The 20,925-nt window shown below is 41.7% G+C and overlaps 1 protein-coding gene across 2 annotated transcripts in view; it reads right to left on the minus strand.

The window, feature by feature from the left end:
- The window catches only part of LOC111231933 (lipoma-preferred partner homolog), a 144,436-nt gene that overhangs the window by 33,021 nt on the left and 90,490 nt on the right, over positions 1 to 20,925 (minus strand). For both annotated transcript variants that reach the window (XM_022759215.1, XM_022759216.1), the window contains exons 7-8: positions 18,181 to 18,771; positions 1,882 to 1,978 (exon numbers count right to left, since the gene is read on the minus strand). In XM_022759215.1, the coding sequence (XP_022614936.1) occupies positions 1,882 to 1,978; positions 18,181 to 18,771 (688 nt within the window). The remainder of the gene's footprint in view (positions 1 to 1,881; positions 1,979 to 18,180; positions 18,772 to 20,925) is intronic.

The following is a 20,925-nucleotide window of genomic DNA, read 5'->3' on the forward strand; positions in this document are numbered from 1 at the left end:
AAATTCAAGCGTAATTGAGGAGTCTGTTTGTTTTTTCTATTTTAGTGTTTTCACAAAAATGTCACAGCGAAAAGCGACAGAGTGAGCGCTCCCCGTGAGATCACACTACCTGCGCTAATGTTTCCTGAACGACTTTTGCGATGTATCAAAAAGGATGTTTTTGTGTGTGTGTGTGTGTGTGTGTCTGCAAAGCTTTCCCAGTGTCAGTGTCACATGTGAATCAAACAGTGAGTCACAGGCTTATTTTAGCCACTTTGCTACTCTCACCTACGAACGCTATATTGTGAAGAGACTGTTGCCGTGTGAGAGACACTGACAGCTGAGTATGTAGGGATCATTAATAGCACGAATTATTATTATACAGCTGTGTTCAAACACCAGCACCAGGATTCATGGAGTACATGAAACCACAACATGCACAGGGGGAGTCATCCTGTTAGAATCAGAAAAACTAGAACATGAAGAGGCTGGTGCGCAGAGAAATCAGGTAAAGCAGACATGTAACAAGCAGCAGCCCGTAATGATCATTGCTCCTGTATTCACCTTGAAAAATATCTCTAAATGTAGTATATATATATAATTGACAATAATGAGTCTAGTGGCCGTATGTGAAGATTAGGAGTAATGTGATTTGTCCTTGGTTGTCGCACGGTCCAATGCACGAAAAAGTGTTTGCTTTACCGCTCTTTCTTAAACCTCTTTAAGGCCCAGGTAGCCATCATCGCATTTGCAAGGCAAGAGGTTATAATACACACGCTCTTCTTCAGGACAGCTGTCAGAAAAGTGATGAGACGGTCCTGCCTCGTTAGCTGGTCAGCATGCTAACTTCGGCGGAGGCAAAACAAGAGTTAACACTGTGGTGTTGCTTTCCACCGCTGGAGAAGAGATCTTGGCGTCTAAAGGAATAAAGTTTGACACTGAACTCGCAGTAAACAGCTGTTAATGCTAACGTTGGCTATGTAGCGATAGCAAAACTTGCTAAATAATGAAATATTTTGACAATGCTTCATGCTCCGTCAATATGAAAACAATGATGCTGTCTCTTTTTAACTGGCCCATAATCTAACATTGTTTTATTCCTGTTTATCTGTGGCTAGCTAGCTAAACAAGTGTTAGCTTGTTTGGCTAGTTAAGCTTGTTTATGTTGCAATACTGAAAGTATATAATATCAAGACTTGTAGGCTTAGGAATTAAAAACCCCATTTTGTGTCAATTTATTTTTATTGTGGTTGGCAATTTTTCTCACTGACTAATTGCCAAAGGTCTTAGTGGTTGTATTTGTCAGATAAACCCTTATTTTATGGATGTTTTGAAGCTAAATTTGCCTTACTCACTAGAAATGATTCTTGTGACTAATGCGCAATAAAATAAGATGTAAAAAAACTAGCTGTCATTTCCTTCCCACATAAATCTTAAAATGAAAAGCTTGTGTGTGAGTAAGTCATGATAATAGGTGCGTTTCCATTTACCTGTTTAATTCAAATTTGAAATTGTGAACTTAAAAACAAATAATGAAAACATGCTTTGTTTTCTCGATGTTTTTCAGACTATTCGAACACTCGGAAACGATATCGCAAGAGGAGGAACCCCAGCTTTATCTGCATAACGTAACTCAATCACACACCATTCACCATTGTGTTTAAATAAAAAAAAGAAAAGAAAAAGCTTCTATTTTGCACGAAACTGCAACAGAAACCCGGGTAGTGTGACACGATACCATGACCCTGAAACCACAGCAGCTAAATGTTGAGTTGATTTAATGTTAATGCCATCACAACACTGACAGTAGAGGGACAGAGAAGCACCATACTGATATTGCGACGTCCTTTTTCACCATAATAAATGGAATCCAGTGCGAGTGAGATGAGCTGTCTTCCTTACCAAAATATTCCTCAGATGGAGGGTTGTCCATGTCAAACAGCATCTTCTTGGTGAGACGCTCCAGCTCATCCTCAGGGTGGGCCATCGGAGCGCTGCCCTGAGAACCAGAGAAGAGACATGGTTGTGATTCACAAAGCTGACCTAACATATTAAAGAATATTCCAGCACACACTCCTTTGCATTCATTTCCAACGTGACCCGTCGACGTCGACCTGTGCTCAATGCAACACAGCCGCTGCTAAAGATGAAAAGATGAAAAGCACAAGAATGTATTGCTTAACAAAATACAGATTTGACTTAAATATTCAGTGAACCTGACTTCAGTAAATCAGGGTGAGGTACTGTCTCAAGGTCAAACAAAACACATTTACTGTAATTAACATGCAGCGGATAGTCTTCAGTCTGCCTTTCTCCTCTGAGATATCTGACCCTGGCTCAGGCCCCAGTGGTGTGCAGCCCAGAAGGTTGTGCATATCCTTCTGTGCAATTCAAGCATGTGGACAAAACTGTGACCCTGACTAATCCTTGTGTTTGGAAAAATAATGATAACGGAGAGAAAAGAGGAGGCAAACATTAGAAGAAAGCTACCGTTTAAAGACTTGCACATTTGGGTGATAGGTCAGGAGATAGTTATTTAGACATACTCTGAGCATGAAAGACGGAAAGTGTGAGCCATGTTGAGGCCTATTGTGTAGGAAGATTCAGAGGGATGACATAACTCTCTGAAGATGCCACTTCCTTCCTTTTACTTGTGAGCCTGCCCTCCCTCTTATCCCGCAGTCTCTGACATCTGCCTGCTGTGTGTCTGTATGGGGCTGACGTGTTGTGCCTGACATTTTCTGCCAATCATTCCCGGAGCTGCAGAATACAGCTACCTCACCCCCCTCCCTCCTTCCTTCCCTCCCTCCCTACCTCCCTCCTTCCCTGAGCCCCAGCTCACGGCGCAATCCCGTCACAGGTGTGCGTGTCCTTTGCAGACACCCCGGAGGCCTGAACTTGACTCTACTGGTGCCGCACGGCCGTGCCTTTTTCAAAAAATCAGTGACACTCGCATGACCTTCCCTAGATCTGGGGGCGGCGGGATCTTTACAGTAGATTTGATTTTCAATATTGAAACACGGGCCATGATCTGAGCTGACCTTTGAGGTGCTCCTAATTGTGACGTCTGGGAGCCGGGTGAATGTTAGCAGCCTGTCTGGTTTTGTACCGATTTATCCGAGGTTTACTGTGTCACATAAAGGAATCAGATTTGTCAATAAGAGATTGAGTGAGAAATATTTTTGCATTCAGAATGAGAGCAGTTACAGATCCTGTCGGACAGCTCTTCTGGTATTACTAATGACTGGAATATTCATCCAGCAGGCTCATTGTATGTGTCAGTGAAGGTTTCAACATTATATATAAAGCAGGTGTAATTTTGACAACACATTAAAAGTTGATAATGCAAATGCACAGCACATTTGGAGTGAGAACATTCACCGGTCGACTGGGTTTATTTCCAGAGACAGCGAGAAATGCTGAGCTCTGCTTACTGTCCACAATGTATCAAGGAAAAGTCTAAACTTTACGATGCATGACTCCTGCTCGGCCCCGGCTCAGGATGCAGCAGGCTGATAATGGAAGCCCAAACAATAGGCCTCATTAACTCTGAGGGATCGACACGTTCAACGCGCAAATCTTCCTGCCATGTCGGATTCCCTGGATTCCCTGGCACCCCCGCGCCTCCTCAGCCACTCGAGCATGAACGGCCAGGATCGCATCATGGAGGATTAGGAGGAGATGAAAGGAACATTCCTCAGTGGTTGGATATTCCTCTATTGCCACCTCAAATGATATGACTTTTTTTTTTTTTTTAAATAATTACACAGTGCACGTCAATGACGGTGTGTGTGTGTGTGTGTGTGTGCGTGCAGAGGGTTGAATTCTAATACAACAACCTGCACAAAAGAAAAGATAATAAGTCTGCGCAATGTTCGTACACCTCAAAGAAACACTCTTGTTGTCAACATTGTGCTCATTATGCCCGTGTTGTTAGTTTGAGACAGTGAAGAGGACGATTTAACACTGTTAATCTTAGCTCCACATCAAAAGCACATTGGAGAGGGAACGAAATGCTGCTATTACCAGAAACAGACTTTTGAGTTTAAGCTTCATTTATACCTTATCCACTCTTTGACACCCCGCAGCAATGCACTGCCAGAGAGTTTAAAGCACCTTGTTAGGGAGTCTTTTGTGACAGCACAGAATAATTTTTCACTTGAATAAGAGAAAGAAATTGCTTCCCTGCATGCTTTATGATTGCTTCGCAGTTCCTGTTCAGCTTTTCAGAGGCAACAATAGAAACCATACAGCAGCTATACGTGCTGCAGACATGATTTTTCAGTTATGTCTGGCTCAATTCAGTAAATTGCTTGCCTACGCCCTCGGGACACTCAGCCACGGTTTCATTGAAGTCGGTGCTTAAATTCAGTGGCGACTGGGTTAACAGTTGCACCCATTTTCCTTGTTTCCCCAGTATGTTGAGGCTCGTAGTTTCAGGTCATCTGATCTGTGCTGTTTAATGGCAGAGATCCTATCGGTTGTGAAGGATCCCGGTGGACCGTCAAATGCCATCGCCCGGACAAATGATTGCCGTGGCGTTGTTAAAGGCCAGACCACTTGAAAATGAAAAGCAACAACAACATCTGCAAGTGACCACTGGTGCATGCTACCTGACACACAATGACAGTGAAGGGTGAGCAGAGTCTGGGATCTGATCACTGCCCGACTGCCACATCTATGAATCAAGCTGTGTGTGCCACCCACCGTGGGATTGGCATTGTGTCAGAACTGATTAAGTGAGGAGCGGAGGGTGGGGGTGGGCAGAGGGGCCTCGGCACACGCTCTCACCTGATGCCCTGACAGCACCGTGTCCCGCTAGGAACCAAACCTCAGGCTCCGTCTTTCCCTCTTCCACCGCAGCGATAGAGAGTGAGCGGGAGAGACAACTGTTCTCGGGGCATCTGATCTGCACCTTTGTTAGCGCAGGTGGAACAAAGGAGCGCAAGTGAACAGGAAGCTGGAACTATTTGCATATCATCACCCACCATGTACAGAACAAAGGGAGCTCACAGGTTCTGCAGGAGGAATCGCAGCGAGACACGACACGGGTCAGCTAACATGAGAAGGACGTTGTGTCTGGATCCAGAAATACAGACGGAAACACTTCTGAAAGCTGAAATTAAAATGTCCTTTTTTGCTAAGAAAGCCGTGCTCACACTCGGTTATCAGTTTACCAGCTAAAGCTAACCCGTCTGAAACTCATGCACTCTGCTAACACCGCAGTATAATGTGTCATTTACATAAACGACTCTCAGTATAAAGCAGGACAGTTCGACAGCACATTACAACCTCCATAAGGGTTTGGACTGAATTAGCTTTAGCTAGGTGTACCTAATAAACTGGCACTGAGTGTATAATATCCCTTCATGTTTCTTTTGATTTGTTTTCCTTATTTGGTTTAAAACGAGCAAAAATAATCAATTTCAAAGTTTATTTTTCTTCAATAATGGCGCCACATGCATTCATTTACACCAGTGGGCGTTCATTTATTTGGTTCCACCTGATGATGTTGGTGCTGCAGTGTATATTTGTGTAACATCAGTGTGTCATTGCACTTAAACTAGTTCTAGTTCTGATATTATATTATACTGGTCACACTGGGAGTTCAGCAGCTGGGCGGCTTCGTTGTTGATTCGTCTCATTTGTAATTTGAACACTCTGTGACTCATGTTCGCATGTTTTCCTCTGTGCCGATACTAGTTTCTCTCACAAACCAGCTCCACAACAGAAGAAGCTATAAGACGAAGTTAAACGACTTCTTGTGCTGCTGTATAAAGACGTCTGCACCGTTCAGTCCTCTTGAATAAACAATGATGTCAGATTGTTTTTCAAAAAAAGACGGACGTTCTTATCTGAATACACGAGAGAGGCCGCACAACACACTGATGAGAAAGACTCTGGTGAGTTTCTGAGTGTGGTCACAACGTCGATGAAATTTTGAAAGAAATTTTCCTTTTTTTTTTTTGGAACAGAACTTGGAAGTTCCAGTTTCCTCCGGCTCTCTGTGGGTTTGAGTTACAGCGATGAGTCACTGACGAGCTTCCACTTTCTGAATGGAATACAGACCAAACAGCGCCATGGCTCCTCCATTGATAAATGTTGAATGTTATAAAGGGACATTTTTTGATATAACAAATGCTGTACTGTTGAGAAAAGGGGTAAACTTCGTGCTGTTTTCATCCTCCTCTGAAAAACGGACAGTGCAGTTTCATCATGGTTTCTACTTCCTTGCACAAAAAGTGAGGAGACTTCAAATTTCATTGTAACTTTTGAAGAATCATGAGCCGTATCCTCATATTTAGGCCAGGACTCTTTTTTTTTGTTGTTGCAAGGTTCAAAAGCAACGTGCAAACACAATGAGATTGGGAACCACTGCACAAACAACACAAACCACTGAGCTGAAAGTAAAAGCACTGTGGAGGGAGCCCGGTGAAAGACGAGCGCTAAACAACACTAATCTGTGCTTCTAAACCTGCAGTCATCTATCTATCAGTCAGCTTCTGTTTTACTTCCTCTAAATGCAAAATTACACCTTACCCCAAAAGCAATTGTCTCGCTTTTTACGATAGCTTAGCATTTCCTGCACCATCAGCACAAACTGAAGAAAGACATAATCACTCACAGACATATTTATCCACAGATTAACTGATGATGGACTTCACAATACAAAATGCTCTTTAGTGTCAATAGAGCCGCAGCTTTAACTCGGGCTTTTAAAAGAGAAGCTTTAGTCAGCTCACAATCTGACGTCCTGGCTTTTTTGTCTCCTCAAATCACAATGGTATTATTTGAAATGGACATAGAGCCTTTCAAAGGGAAATGGCTTATTAGAAATAATGTCAATAATAACCACAACAAGAGCAAATGGACCACTGCATTAGTTAGGGTGCACGAGGGGATTGAAATGTTTTATTGGATTGGAAAATCTAAAAAAAAAAAAAAGCATTTGTTGCCACAACACTAAACGAGTGATTACTGCAGCTTAGGCGACTCCGTTTTACCAAAACAATGAAAGGATTGCTGGATCAGTCACACTATCCTTTCACTGTAAGTGTGTGTTTGCGCCTGTGTGTGTGTGTGTGTGTGTGTCAGTGGGTGTTTTGAGGAGAGGGGGCTGCAGTATGTCGTGCGTCTAGAACCAAACATATGGGTTAAACACTTAAAAAAAAATGTGTATTAAGAGCCATCGATTTAAAGTGGATGACTTTATTTGATTCCAAAGTGCCGAGACCTCATTTCCCTCAAGTGGGCTTTGACAGAGACCGTTTGTGTCATGGCGACACGGCAGCGCTGCTCAATAGAAACCTTGGAGAGGAGAGCGCCCGATTACTGTGATTGACTCACAAGACTGACCAGACGGAACGGAGAGTTATATTCATAATAACACAAAGGACGACTCTGTGTTTCGGTGACACAGGTGGAGTCAAACTGCCGCTGTGAGCATCTTAAGGAAGCAGTGGGTGCTCCGCTCGTCTGGACAAAAAATAATATTTGTGGGAAAAGTTGCTTTGTCATTTTTCTGGCAGCTGCATGTTTAATTTAAGACCGTGTTAAGTCTGTGAGAGGGATCGCATGTTAGAGGTTTTTATGTAATCCAGTTGATGAATTTTCTGCTCGCGATGTTAAACAGGTTATGAGTAATCTGCAATGCATTAGACTTTGAGAAGAACCATCGTAGGCGCTGCAAATTAAGCTCAAGGCCACCTTCTGAGGAGGCGCAGATAAAGTATACATTCTCTCCAAACAAAATAGGTCATGCTGTTTCAGCTCCAATTAAATGCCGAGGAAAAAAAATAACAGTCAACTGTAGAGCAGCTGTGTACAGAGCAGCCGACGATAATTAAAAATTAACCAATTCCATAATTGACATTTTCCACAGCCACTAAAATCTCTTGCTTGTAAACTGAAATTCATATAAAGGGATGAATTTCAGAGTATTCACAGACATGTAATGTATGTAGAGGGGCCTCTCAACGTTTGTAAGATTGTGCGTGTGTAAAAACTAGGTCATCTGTTCGGAACTGACACATCCCCCTGCAAACAGATATTTGAAAATCTGAGAGTGTAGAGAGGGGTGCCACAAGCAATCGGAAAAAAAACAAAAAACAACAACAACAACAACAACAACAACAAATGACTGCACAAATTGTTTGGGACAGAGATAAAACTTATTTGGCGTCTCTTTGTGTACCATTACAATCCTGTGAATGTAGCAAACACTACATTACACAGGATGCAGGTTTGCCTGGTTTGGGTGAGAGCTCAAAGTGTTCCCCTGCTGTTTCCTCATGTGGTAGCACAGATCCATATTTAAACACATGTGGTGGACATAATGAGGATTCATACAGGTTATGTCTTCAAATCGATGCATTGGCAACGCGAACTTCCCTTTTGTAATTGTTGATCTCCTGTGTAATTTTGCCTCCTAAGTACACCATGATATATTCCGCCCCTTTCCACCTAAACAGCTGCATGGTCGACGTGAATGACACCCTGAGGGATCTCTCCTGACCAAACACCACCACTAAATTGCTGCAGCCGAGAATACACAGAAGCCTGATCCACTCAGGGCTGCTTCCCTGATGAGAGAAAAAATGTTTAGAAAGTGCACACGTTTCACGGAGTCGGAGCCAGGGGGCGGAGGAGAGTTCTTCTGCGGACAGAAGAAGGATGTTAAGAGGGCAGAGAGGAATCCAGCTTCAGAAACACAGAACACTTGCTTATGTGCGGAGAGGTGTTGACACTGACAGGGGACCATGTGCTAGAGGAGCCAGCAGGGGCCACTGTTTATGCAGGTGGTAGTGGCTTCCTGGTTTTCTGGTTGAACCAAGACAACTCTATTCCTTCCTGTAGATTGGACTTAGTGGGTGAAATGCTTGGCTCAATACACTAACAAAGTCAAACGTCTAACTCACAAAAAAATACGTCAAAATCAGCTGCTGTGAATGTGTGAGCATATTTGTTGTTTTCATATGACACGAGTTTGAACATCATCATCCAGCTGTCAGCCCGCACCATAAACTGACTGTGTTTATAATGTGCAGGATAATCTCAGTGCTGCAGGACACATCTGCATCTCTTCACTGCAGGCCGTCGAGGAGAGGCCGAGAACAAGAAAATAAACAAACAGCTCAGACATTTCAGATTGCCGGGGCTCACTGAACTGTAATGACAGGTATCGATCCGGCCAGTTATTTACCAGCCGCGCTGTTCGTCTCGGAGGGGGCCGGCTGAGAGCAGGGTGGCAGGGCCTATTATTTATAAGCGGTTATGTGACAAACACTTCTGATCTACCGAGGGTTACCGCTGACCGAACGAGCCGGCCAATCAACTCCTAACAGAAAAGAATGTGGACAGGAAAAGCCTTCACTGCTAAGTGAGACCAAAACTGAACACTAATCAAAGTCCTGACTTGGTCTTTATTTCATGTTGAATCAATTCACTTTGTGAGGTTTTGCAGATAATTAGAGGCTCAGCTCTATACATAGAAACCCTTTAGGTGTAGTATTTTTTAGACAGTGCTCAGTTTTATGATAGAAAATGGCAGAATTATCTGTGTATGTGGCATAATGTGAAACTATAAACTAGGGCTGAAAGCTGGGAAATAAGACCGTGGGATTTGTTTTGGGGAATTCTCCCTAAAATCTGTCTGTCATTTCCCAAGAAAAATACCTGTGGGACCCCGGGATTTTTAGCATGTGCGTTCAGTGCAGCTGTGTTGTTTAGAGTGGACGGAGTGAAGGTCAAAATCTGTAAATGAAATAACAGCGAAGGGGTCGTTGTAGTATTTAGGATTCATAAAGGAAATGTTCTTATTTATATCTCTTGGCTTGGTTTTTTTCTACCTCAAAGATGACGTGCTTTTTCAGAGTAATTATTGTTTCACTACAAGAACATGAGCAAATATCATCAGAAAACTAGAATCAATATCGTCTCATGATTACTTTCTTTGGTTTTCTATTTTTAAAATAACATTTAATTTATGGCAAGAAATACCACGGCAAGTGTTCCATTCCTGGGAAGTAATAATTTCACAACCATTGGGGAAATCCTTTAACATTTCAGACTGGGTGGAGCCTATTTTATAAATTACTTTTTCTTTTTTTCTTCTTTTTTTTTTTAGTTTTCCAAAAAAAGAAAATTCCGTAAAACACCAGAAAATGTTTCAGAAAATCTTTGTTTCACGACAAAGGCAAAAGCAAAGGTGTTTCCTAATTCAATACGGTTCCGATTAGTTGGATCAGTGTTTTTGGATTAATCTTGAGTTGGACGGAGTCAGGTACTGCCAAGATGGCGATGGTGGAGCAGCCCACTCTGAGCTTCAAAACCCATCTTCTGAAACCTGTGGGTGACGTCACCGAGGCAACGTCCGTCTTTATTTAGAGTCTATGATCTAAACATTCCTCCATAACACGACGTTCTGTAGTCTGCTGTATGACTGTTTTCATTATCGTAATAAATAATTAAAACTCTTAATTAATTTGCAATACTTTAATTAATCTCGCAGTCCACATACTGGTTTCACAGTGAAATTAGAAAAGAATAATAAATAATAATAAGTAAAGTGACACTTTATTACACACTGGTCACAGTAACAATAAATTAATCAGAAAAATAACCAACATAACTCTTAAACAATTATATCCATTATTTGTCGAGTCCAATCACAAAAGATTCATAGCTCTGACCATCAATCACTTTAACGTAAAATCACCAATATTTATCAATACTACAAATTGCCCTGTTACCCTTAATGGGCCTAATTCCTTTTAGTTGTCGCTTGGGGCTATATTTGCACTTGAGATTTGTTACAGCTCCAGCCTGGAAGCAGCCACTAAAAGGAAGCTTGAGAAAAGTGAAACACAAGGAGCTCCATGTTCCGTCACTGACCTCAAGGATCAGGTCTAGTCGACCGACCTTTAGTCCCTGAAGCATCCAGTAACCAGATCCTGGACCACCGGCTAACATCATGTCATCCAACAACACAGTTTGTAGAGCACAGCAATAATCATATACACTAGCTGTACGTGTGCAGTGCAAGAGGAATCCAACATGTCACGCAGTCTGACCTGCATTAGTGCTGGAATGGCTTCTCCTGATACTACAGAGCAGGGGAATGTGCGCTGCGCGGTTACAAGCTCAGCTGGTATGTGTCAATAGATGTAATATTACAAACTAACATGAGCAGGGAGGGTGAGAGGATTAAACTGCCTCATGCAGCTTCTCCTCTGGAATGTGACGGGGTCTCCGCATCGGACTCCTTCAGATGTCTGCCATCGTTTTATTTTATCATAATATTTACACTATCCACTTCATCTTTTTATGTTTCTAATTTCACCGACTAGAATGAGGTAGGCCGTTTACTGTTGAGTCTGTCTGCTGTGTAAAGACATAATGAAACGCATTCACTTGCAAACGGCCTTTTAAAAAGTAATTTCAGGCTCCTGTCTCTCATGCTCTGCACCTCACAGATTCTGGTACAGATTCCTCGCCGCTCCCGAGTCACTATTGATATTTTGAAAACCTCACAAAGTTCACAGCCTAGTTTCAAAAACATCAACAACATCTTGTCATGCACATCCCAACCCGACGGCTGCCGCAGCTTTAAGTGTAAGACGCATCTATGATGTTTGTGTGTGTGTGGAAAATGATTCATTCATGTGGAGTCGTATTTACTGAGTTCACAAGAGGAGCGGACTTGAGTGACCCACTGCTGTGGTTCTCACTACGTGGATTTATTTATTTATCTAAACCTAAGACTTCATTTCTCACGACATATGTTAATGTTTAAAAAAAAATGTTGGAGGTGGGAGTTACCACATTCAACACATTTGTCAGGCCTCATGGATATGCATGGCACGTTTAAAGCGTATCATGCGTTTGACTTCCCGTGTCAAAAATTCGACCTCACATTTTCTATTTGAAGGCAGCAAAAGTTTATGTGTCCTGTTTGTGTCATAAGCACATACTCATACCAACAACTTGGATATACTGAGCTAATATACACTATTCATTATGAATGTGTGTCATTAATACAGAGATATTGGCCTCACTCAAACTAACAGTTCACTTTAGATTAAAAAAAAAATGATGAGAATAAATTGTGATGAGCAAAAGAAAAAGCTTCTACTATTTGTGCTTCTTTCTATAATCTTACGTTCTTGAAAAGTATGAGAAGAAACAGAGAGATTGTTGAGAAGGCAGAGTCACTCACAGGTGTAAATGAATTCATACTCAGATGTGAGTGGGTGTGTGTTTTTGTTTTGTTTTTTTTCAAATTCATGACTCACTTTGTTTTTTTTATTTTTATTGTGCTTTTAGGACAATATCACTGTCTGAAAGACTGAGTGGAATATGTTCTAATTATATTTTCAGGTTCACTGCTGCACCTTTCACCCAAACACACACGCCCATACAAAGTTTTATTTTAGTGGTGTCATTTTTCTGAAAGCTCTGCTGTACGTTAATTTGGCAGCAATTGCTGAACAGAAATAGAAATCATGATTTTGTCCTTTAAACACAGCGACACTTGAATAGCAAATAAACAAATGTTGAGGAACGTGGAGAGAATTAAGACTGCTGCTGTGGTTTTAGCAAAAATAGAAGTGGCTTTAAGGAATTGTAAAGAATCATTCATTTCTTGTCTTGTGTAGCCGGAGGGAAATCCTGCAGATTGTTCACTTGTGCAGTTTGCAGAGGCAAGCACACTAAAATATGTGGATGGGCTTTCAATGTGATGTTTTGATGGTGCTGTCAAATAAATGAAAATAGATCAAGGGGTCAGAGAAATATGGTGAATGTATTATATCAATCACTGATCTGAATTAAGCTCCTATGTTTTGTCTCGGTTTTTTTTGTGTTGTTGTTGTTTTTTTTTTAAAAAAAGCTCCTTCAAAACTACAGACAAGTAACAAATTTTCAAAACAATAAAACATATGGGACTTTTTGTCTGTCAGTATACGGTTTAGAATAACCATTTGTTTGTTGTGTAGAACAAAGTGCAATTTGTTTCAAGGTGCATCTATATACAGGGAAAAGATCACAGGGCTGCAGATAACATCTTCATCTTGTTGAAGCCCTGGGCTCTCACTTTGTAGTTACATGTGGTAATCCTGCACCAGAAGAAAAATCCACTCAGGAAATCTATAGCAGAGCTGGAAACCCTGCACTCAGCCAGCATGCTTTTTTTGGAGCTGCACATAGTTCTTGAGTTTGGGGCAGCTAGGGTCAGTCACCTAAGGAGAAGACATCATGTATGATGTAAACACAGGGGGAGTTCACACCTGATTGTCTTTCAAGGCATAAATAGAAGTGCCACCCGTCCACATGAGGGAACAGCTCAACTAAATAATATTTAGATGGGCGTAGTGCAGAGCAAAAAACCATCTGGGGCTATCATCAGTGGGTGAGCTTCCAGGTAGTAGACCCAAAAATATCTGTCAATGTCAAATCCTTTGTTTTTTGTTTTTTTAGTGCCTCAGGGTCGTATCCTAGGCCCCTTTTCCTTCCCTATTACATGCAACCTCTGGGACATATCTTTCACTGATGTACAGTTATATTGACGTCCACTGATATGGGAATGATATGAAGCTGTATGCCCGAAATGAATCTAACCTTAACTACTTAGGTCTTTAATTATGTCTCGGCTTGTTGATATTAAGAATAAGATGTCTAAAAAAAGTACTCCACTAGAATGACAAATGATGAATCAAATCTGAGACCCTGATAAATACCTCTCCTGGTCCCAGTATGTCTCGTCTAGTCTCAGGGTAAGTTTTGACTCCCAGTTGCTTTTTGGTGCTCAGTTAACTTAAGTCGAGTCAAGAGCACTTTATCATTTCCATAAATTTGATTTTACAAATTTAGATTTTGGACTATTACTTCTTTTATTGTAAAGCACAAAGTCATTTTGTTTTATGATCCATTTCACACATAACACGCACATTTGAGCTAAAACAGATTACATAAAAATCGGGACTTTATCTTTAAATACCAGAATAATGTGTTTATGCCCTGTCAAAGATAATTTGTATAAGTAATGGTTACATGGGCAGTGAATTGCTTATGCCTTTGATGGATTTCCACAGGTGTTGCTTGCTGTATTCTTTCTTAAATAGGATTTTGGAGATTAATAAGGGTTTATGGCAGGTCACACATATAAAAAGGGTCTTTTGGACACATCCTGATGGCACCATATGCCAATGTTCTTGTGCAGGTCAAAAGGCGCAGTGGCCAGGACTGGAAGGCAGAGAAAATGTCAGATATTTAAACATGTTTGACAGTTGAAACCATCATTGACCTTCGAGGGGCTTTAACTGGCTGCAGGGATTGAGCAGTTCAAAATAATCCTCCGCTGCCAAACGTCACTCAAGCTCAGCCATAACACAAGTCATCATCCAGCTTAGCTTTCCTCCAATTTCGGGAAAGACGGAGAGACTCGTGGAAATTGGTATGTTAACCGGCAGCCATGAAATCTGTTAATTTTTTGGACTACAATAGAGATCAAACACTGGTGGATTTGGGTAATTAAGCGTCCTTGGAGCCTGTTGATGTTCTTACACCTCCACTTTACGTGTGAGTAAGAACACGTTAGGGGATTGGGGTGCTGGGTGGCAGAGGGTGATACAGGGCGAGGTGGGGGGCAGAGCAGGCGAGCTAGAACAAGTCGAGATCATAGAATTTCATACAACGACTTCATCTTGGACTTCTAATGACACTGACCTTCTATGAATACACTCAATTATGTGAAATGATCTCTTTAATAAAGTCCTCAATCAAAATCAAAGACCCCCTACTGAGAAAGTCTCGGGTGTTACATAAAATCAACATTAACTCTAAGTGACTGGAGATCATTTTTGATAATTATGACAAATATGTAAATAGTTCCTTTAATTGACTGTGTTTTGGTTTATTTACACAACAGATTAAAAGAGGCACAACCCCTTTTTCTTTTAAGCAGATTTAACACCATTTGTAAAAGGTTACGAACATGTCACGACATCGGGTCAAGCAGAGTGATGATCACAAAGGCAAAGTTGACAGATTTTGCTTTAATTCTAATCTGGCTTTTATAGTGCCTCTGGTCTGTTTTGGCATTAAAGAAAAACTGGACACAAATAGACAAAAAAAAAAAACAGATTAGAGCTAAGGTTTGGATACAAATATTTTAGGGGACGGTCGGGTCAAACATGATGCGTGACACCACAGAATCATTTACGGTATACAATTTAGATGAATGTGTGCAAATGGAGCATTAAGTTTCCTGATATGTTTCTCAAAGCTTTCAAATGAAATATGGGGGGTGGGGGGGCACAGAGCCCATTATCCTACATATATATTTATTTACATGTATGAGCTATATCTGTAAAATTAGTGATTTGCTTTTATCTGAAATCAAAGAGTTGCTCGCAAATCTATTAAACGCCACCTTTTGTTTTTTTTAATAATTCATCATACTGGGACCAAAGCGAGCTTTTCAAGCAAAATGTAGACTTTTGTTTTGAACAAATATAATTAGACTTATTTTTAAGATACTAGCTGCAATGTTGAAGCTAATTTGTATTTAGTAAAGTACAGTCCTTGATGAGCTATTCCCAGAGGCTGAGAGGCCCAGTTTGTATTTGGAACCAGCATAAAATCCTTGAATTAAAGAAAACTCGAGGGCCTTGCACTTTCCAGAGATTGTCGACGGCTGGATATAGAGATGAGAATAGATGTCTCTGTGGCTTTGACTACTCTGTTCTAAGGGATGACAGTATTTTGTAATTCTTTTCAATCACATACAGTTCTATAAAAAGGTCTAGCGCCGCATCCAACCTTGCATTGCTTTTGAAGGCTTGGGATTGGGCACGTGACGGTTTTCCTCTGCTTATTCCAAGATTTAATGAAGTGCTTTTTAACTACTATGGATATACAGTATGTGATTGTGTTGAATAGTATTTTATTTTCTTTGTGTGTTTTAAACGGCTACACTGTTGAAGAGTGGATGGTCGGACAGTTAAATCTGAAAATTTTCTTTGTAATTTTTGACACAATATTGATTTCCACCTTGATTTCAGATGCAAGCTTCTTCTTTCTGCTTGACAAACATCAACTTTGTCAGGAAACTGATGGCAGATGTTGCTAGATTCAGCTGATCAGCTAGCTAATTAAGCTAACGTTAGCTCCGTGAGTTGGATGAAAACCGGCTAACTTTTTAATGTTTCCAGTTGACCTATTTTAAAAAGAAACTCTTGTAAAAGGTATGTACCTGACGACCACATACATGTGTTATGCTACAACACTGAAGCTACATGTTCCACACAAGCATTTCCCCTTGTCGTGCAGCGTAGATCTAGTTAATTGTATTTTATTATAAGACTGTGGTTTTGTTCCAATGCAATGATGTTTGACTTCTTTGCTTACACACTTTAGAAAAGACCTTCAGGACAAGAATGAACTGATGAGTTTGGCAAATGTAAGAGCATTGATCGGTAACATTGGGTGCTAATGTTAACTCTGATAGTGCTGGACCAGCTTCTGCACAGCTGGGAAATGATACCATTGGTTTTGTTCGTCGTTAACTGTTTATTTATTTATTTTTTTTATATATAAGCTGTAACCCCATAAAATACTGTAGATAAATATTTTTTGAGCTCCTTGGCCCTGAAAGTAAGATTTTGAAGATACTACTGTTGGTAGTAACCCTCAGAAAGGTGAGATACTAATGTTTGAAGTTTATATTTCATGAGATAAACAAAAAATATATATTATCACAAAGCTATAAGCTTGGGTTCCTACAGTGACGGCGGGTAGATATACAGTATACTTCTGAATACAATCGGCTTTTTATGAGACAAATGAAATCAGATGGTGTAAACCCCCAGCAGAGAATACCTCTCAAAAATTCATAAAGGTTAAAACAACTGTTTATTCTGAGCATTTCAATGAAAGATGGCAAGGAGCTCCCAACTGCATTGACATCGGATGCTGCACAAATGTATGCATACTTTGTACACACACACACACACACACACACACGTATATAAGAGTAGATGCACACACAATCTTGTGCTCTTGTAGACCCACACATACATACATGAAGAGGAAATGAGTGAAAAGATACTGAAGTTTAGGGCTGAACGATATGCAAAAAAAAAAATATCATATGTAGATAAGGATCACGGATAATTAATTTTCTGCATTTTCATTGAAAAAAATATAAAAATGATGATGATGACGTGATTTTTGTTGGTCTTGTACCAAACAAACTTGTTCCTTTACATCTGGAGAATATGATTTGTCGGCCGGGGCGTCTGTGTGACATCACAACGCTTCACTTATCGTCTGTTGATTTGACCTTTATCAACAAAAGAAAAAAAACTGCAGTTCTTGCGATTTGGATATTGAACTTGGCCACATTGTGATTTTGATAATATGTCCTTTAATTGTTCAGCCCTCCTTAAAAGATAAACAAGAACTGATAACACCAGAACTTGACAATACCAAACTAGGTTTCCAGGCCTCCTCTTACTGTTACCCAACACATGACCTGACTGAGAGTGTGTTGGGTCGTGTTCATGACGATAATATGGAGCACGACTTTACGTGATTCAGTCATGCAGAACTGTGTGAGTAAGGAGCTGCAGCTATCACTGGATCTATGTTCCAGCCCTCAGCTCTGGTTGCAGGCTTTAGGTCGTGTCTGAAAGGAGAGAATTTCAGCTTCAAATGGTGGAAACTAGTTTTTTCTCCCATGGTGTCTGGGTCAACCCTTTGAGATAGGCAGAGGAGTTCAAATGTCCCATAGCGGTTTAAAGTAGAACAGCTACGCTTTTGACAAAAGCCAGTTGAGGTGGTTCGAGCATCCAATCAGGACTCCTCCCAGACTCCTCTCTGTGGAGGTATTCCAGGGATATCTGACTGGGAGGAAGCTCCAGGGCAAACCTAGAACACACTGGAGGGATTAAATATCCCAGCTGGCCTGGGAACGCCTCTGGATTCTCGGGAAAGGAGTTGGGCGAAGCGGCTGGGGAAATGGATGCCTGGCCGACTCTTCTAAGCCTACTGCCCCCAAATCAGACCATGACAAGTGCCAGAAACTGGAGGAAAGGATGAATGGATGGAAGGGTGCATACAGCAGGGACATGTGCAGGGAATGGACTGTAGATGCTTTATTATTTTTCCTAGTCTGTTTCGCACATGTGTGAATGTTCTTACCTTTGGTGGGACAGCAGGTCCAGAGGTGTAGGAAGCCATGCCTGGTGGAACATCTGTGATGTAGGTCTTCTTGGGCCCAACAGGCTGGTATGCTTGGACAGGGTCAGGTCTCCTGGAGCTCAGCCCGCCTACTTGAGCTACTCCTGGATGGTGCTGTTCTTGATATGCACCCTGAGCCATCGGGGAGAAGCCGGGCTGCGGCGGTCCGTAGGCGAAGTCGGGACCTTTGGGCTGGGCCGGCATGTACTGCACCTGCGCGGGACTGCGGATGGGCTGCTGGCCAAAATGGTGCCCTGCCGGGGCTTGATGCTGGGGGCCAGGCTGGGCCGACCTCACCTGGACGTTGAAGGTGGGCTGGCTCGGGGTTGAGGCTGTAGCGTAGGATGCTGGGACAGGCTGAGGAGCTGTGTGGCTTTGAGGCTTGGCCACCGGGCTGACAGAGGAAGGGGGGATAGAAGAGACACCCCCAGGAGCCTGAGGTTTGGGTGTAGACTTCTTCGTGGCCGTCAGCGGTGGCTGAGTTGGGATGACCATGCGCTTGTAGCCGGTTACTGGAGCACTGGGAGTGGAGGCTGCTGAGGATCCAGAGTTCTGAAAAACAGGAAGAAAATGTGCTCCACTTAAAACTTTCACACTTGACGTAGAAGCTGCGAATGAACATCGAAGGACAAAACTGTTTTACACATTACACAAAGATTTTTATAAAAACAATAAATTTAAATTTTTTAAAAATGACAGTCGCAACCTGCTGATGTCAAGCAGGTTTAATGTTTTTACTGACACTCCCATCAGGATTTTGGTCACAAACCAAAGAACTGGGCAACGCGACCTTTTGGCCCAATGATGACATCATCAAAGTCAGTAGGATTCATCCTCTGGGACCATGCGACTGTGTGTTAAAAATGTCACGGCTGTGGAGATAAAGGTGGAGGATGAAGCAGCATTGTAACAGTAACAGGATGAAGTGAAAACCCTGCTGAATGGAGGAAACACAATAGCTGTATTCAACAGCTATTTACTGATAGCGTGGTTTATGCTCAAATGATTATCCGCCCTTCCTCCCCAGAGTCAATTACAAGGGCTACCTCGATAGCAGAGGCTCCGCACTGTCCACGACCACCCGTAATCTATGGCTAATAAAGCGGGAGAGGAAGGGATAAATTGTTTTGCAGAGGACGCCATGATAGCAGATTGGCAATGGCACATGACACTTGTGCTGACTCCAGCTGCTTGGACGTGAAAGACGTTAAATCACAGAGATTTGTGGCGCTGGTGTTCCTGGGAAGAGACGGCTGCAGCAACACAACCCCCCCCCCCCAGCTGAGACTCTGACGTCTGAGAGATTGTGGTGTTCTGGTCTAATGTCCGACGGCTGCCGTTTTGACGCACGGGGCAAAACTGTAAATAAATACAGCGGCTTCTAACACGCAGAATAACAACGTTTCCCTCAGATGTCAGAGGCTTCTGCCCTGAGTGTCTCTCATGTAAGTAATAATTGTTTTTCACCACCACTACATATCGGTGTCAGACATTCAGCCAGTCTAAAAAGGGTCTATCATTAACCTTGGATGGCCTTATTAGGTTATTGCCTGAAGCCAAAAATCAGAGTCAATTACTAAATTTGCAGCACTAGGGGAACAAAAATGAACACTTGTAGTCTTTAGACCCTTTGCAGCTCGATTTGATGAGATGTCTTCTAAATTGGGGCAGAGCAACAATTCCAATCGATTTCCCTTAAAAGTTGATCAAAGCCTCGCTGCAGAGAAATGTCACAAACAGCTGCTGGTTTCCAGCTCTGCTCCGCTCCTCGTTTTAACCCAACACAAAACACGTATGTGGTGATTCTGTCAGTGATGTAGCGCACAGTACACATTTTTAAGTCTGTGATCCTAATAATAAAAGAGGAATAAAAAGAGGTGCAATGCATCAACTTTGTCTAAATCCCATCTAATCTAAGTCAGAGGGGGAAGCCCCTGAGGAACCATTAAAAGCTCCAGAAAATATTTTCTGCTCTCACTCAGATTTCTGTCTCAGTGATTAGGGCTGATGTTTATTTAAAAAAAAAAAAGTGTTTCTCTCTGCATATGTGTGGAAAAATCTCCACGATGCCCTTTAGGAAGTGAAATTACTTAATTTAAATGTTTCATGGGTTTTAAATACTCCAGATTAGTAATTTATCTTTAAGGCCTTAGAACCTACAGTAACATTTACTTAGCGGAGCACTGGAAATGCAAATTGGTCCCCTCAAAATAATTACACTGTCATGGTACATTTTCCACAACATTAAGAGAATGGATTCACCCCTTTTCTGAGGGTGATGAAACTAATCAAATGCACACAATCTGAACCAGAATGTCTGTGGAGCGGTGAAGATTTTCATATTAACTAAACTATCTTTTTAGCTGCCGCGTGCCTCTGACCTGTCAATATTAATGAGTGGGGGGGGGGAGTCCTGACGAATGCTGTTAAGTTTAGTTTAGTCTCCCAGCAGTGGCCAAATTCAATAACAGTTTTTATTTTGAGCAAATTGGGAAACTGTGCAGCATACAGCCTCGACGAGGCGCTGTTCTCTGGTGAAGCCCAACTTGTAGTTTAATATAAGTCAATGTATATTATTTTCACCTTGTGAGTCTGTGTGTGTGTGTGTGTGTGTGTGTGTGTGTGTGTGTGTCATCTGTGGACAGAATCTGTAAGCACGATACAGACATGAAACTTCACAGGCGAGTATTTGAGATCAAAATGAAA

This window comes from Seriola dumerili, unplaced genomic scaffold, assembly GCF_002260705.1.
Source record: "Seriola dumerili isolate Sdu_G_001 unplaced genomic scaffold, Sdu_1.0 BDQW01000321.1, whole genome shotgun sequence".
Lineage (NCBI taxonomy): Eukaryota > Metazoa > Chordata > Actinopteri > Carangiformes > Carangidae > Seriola > Seriola dumerili.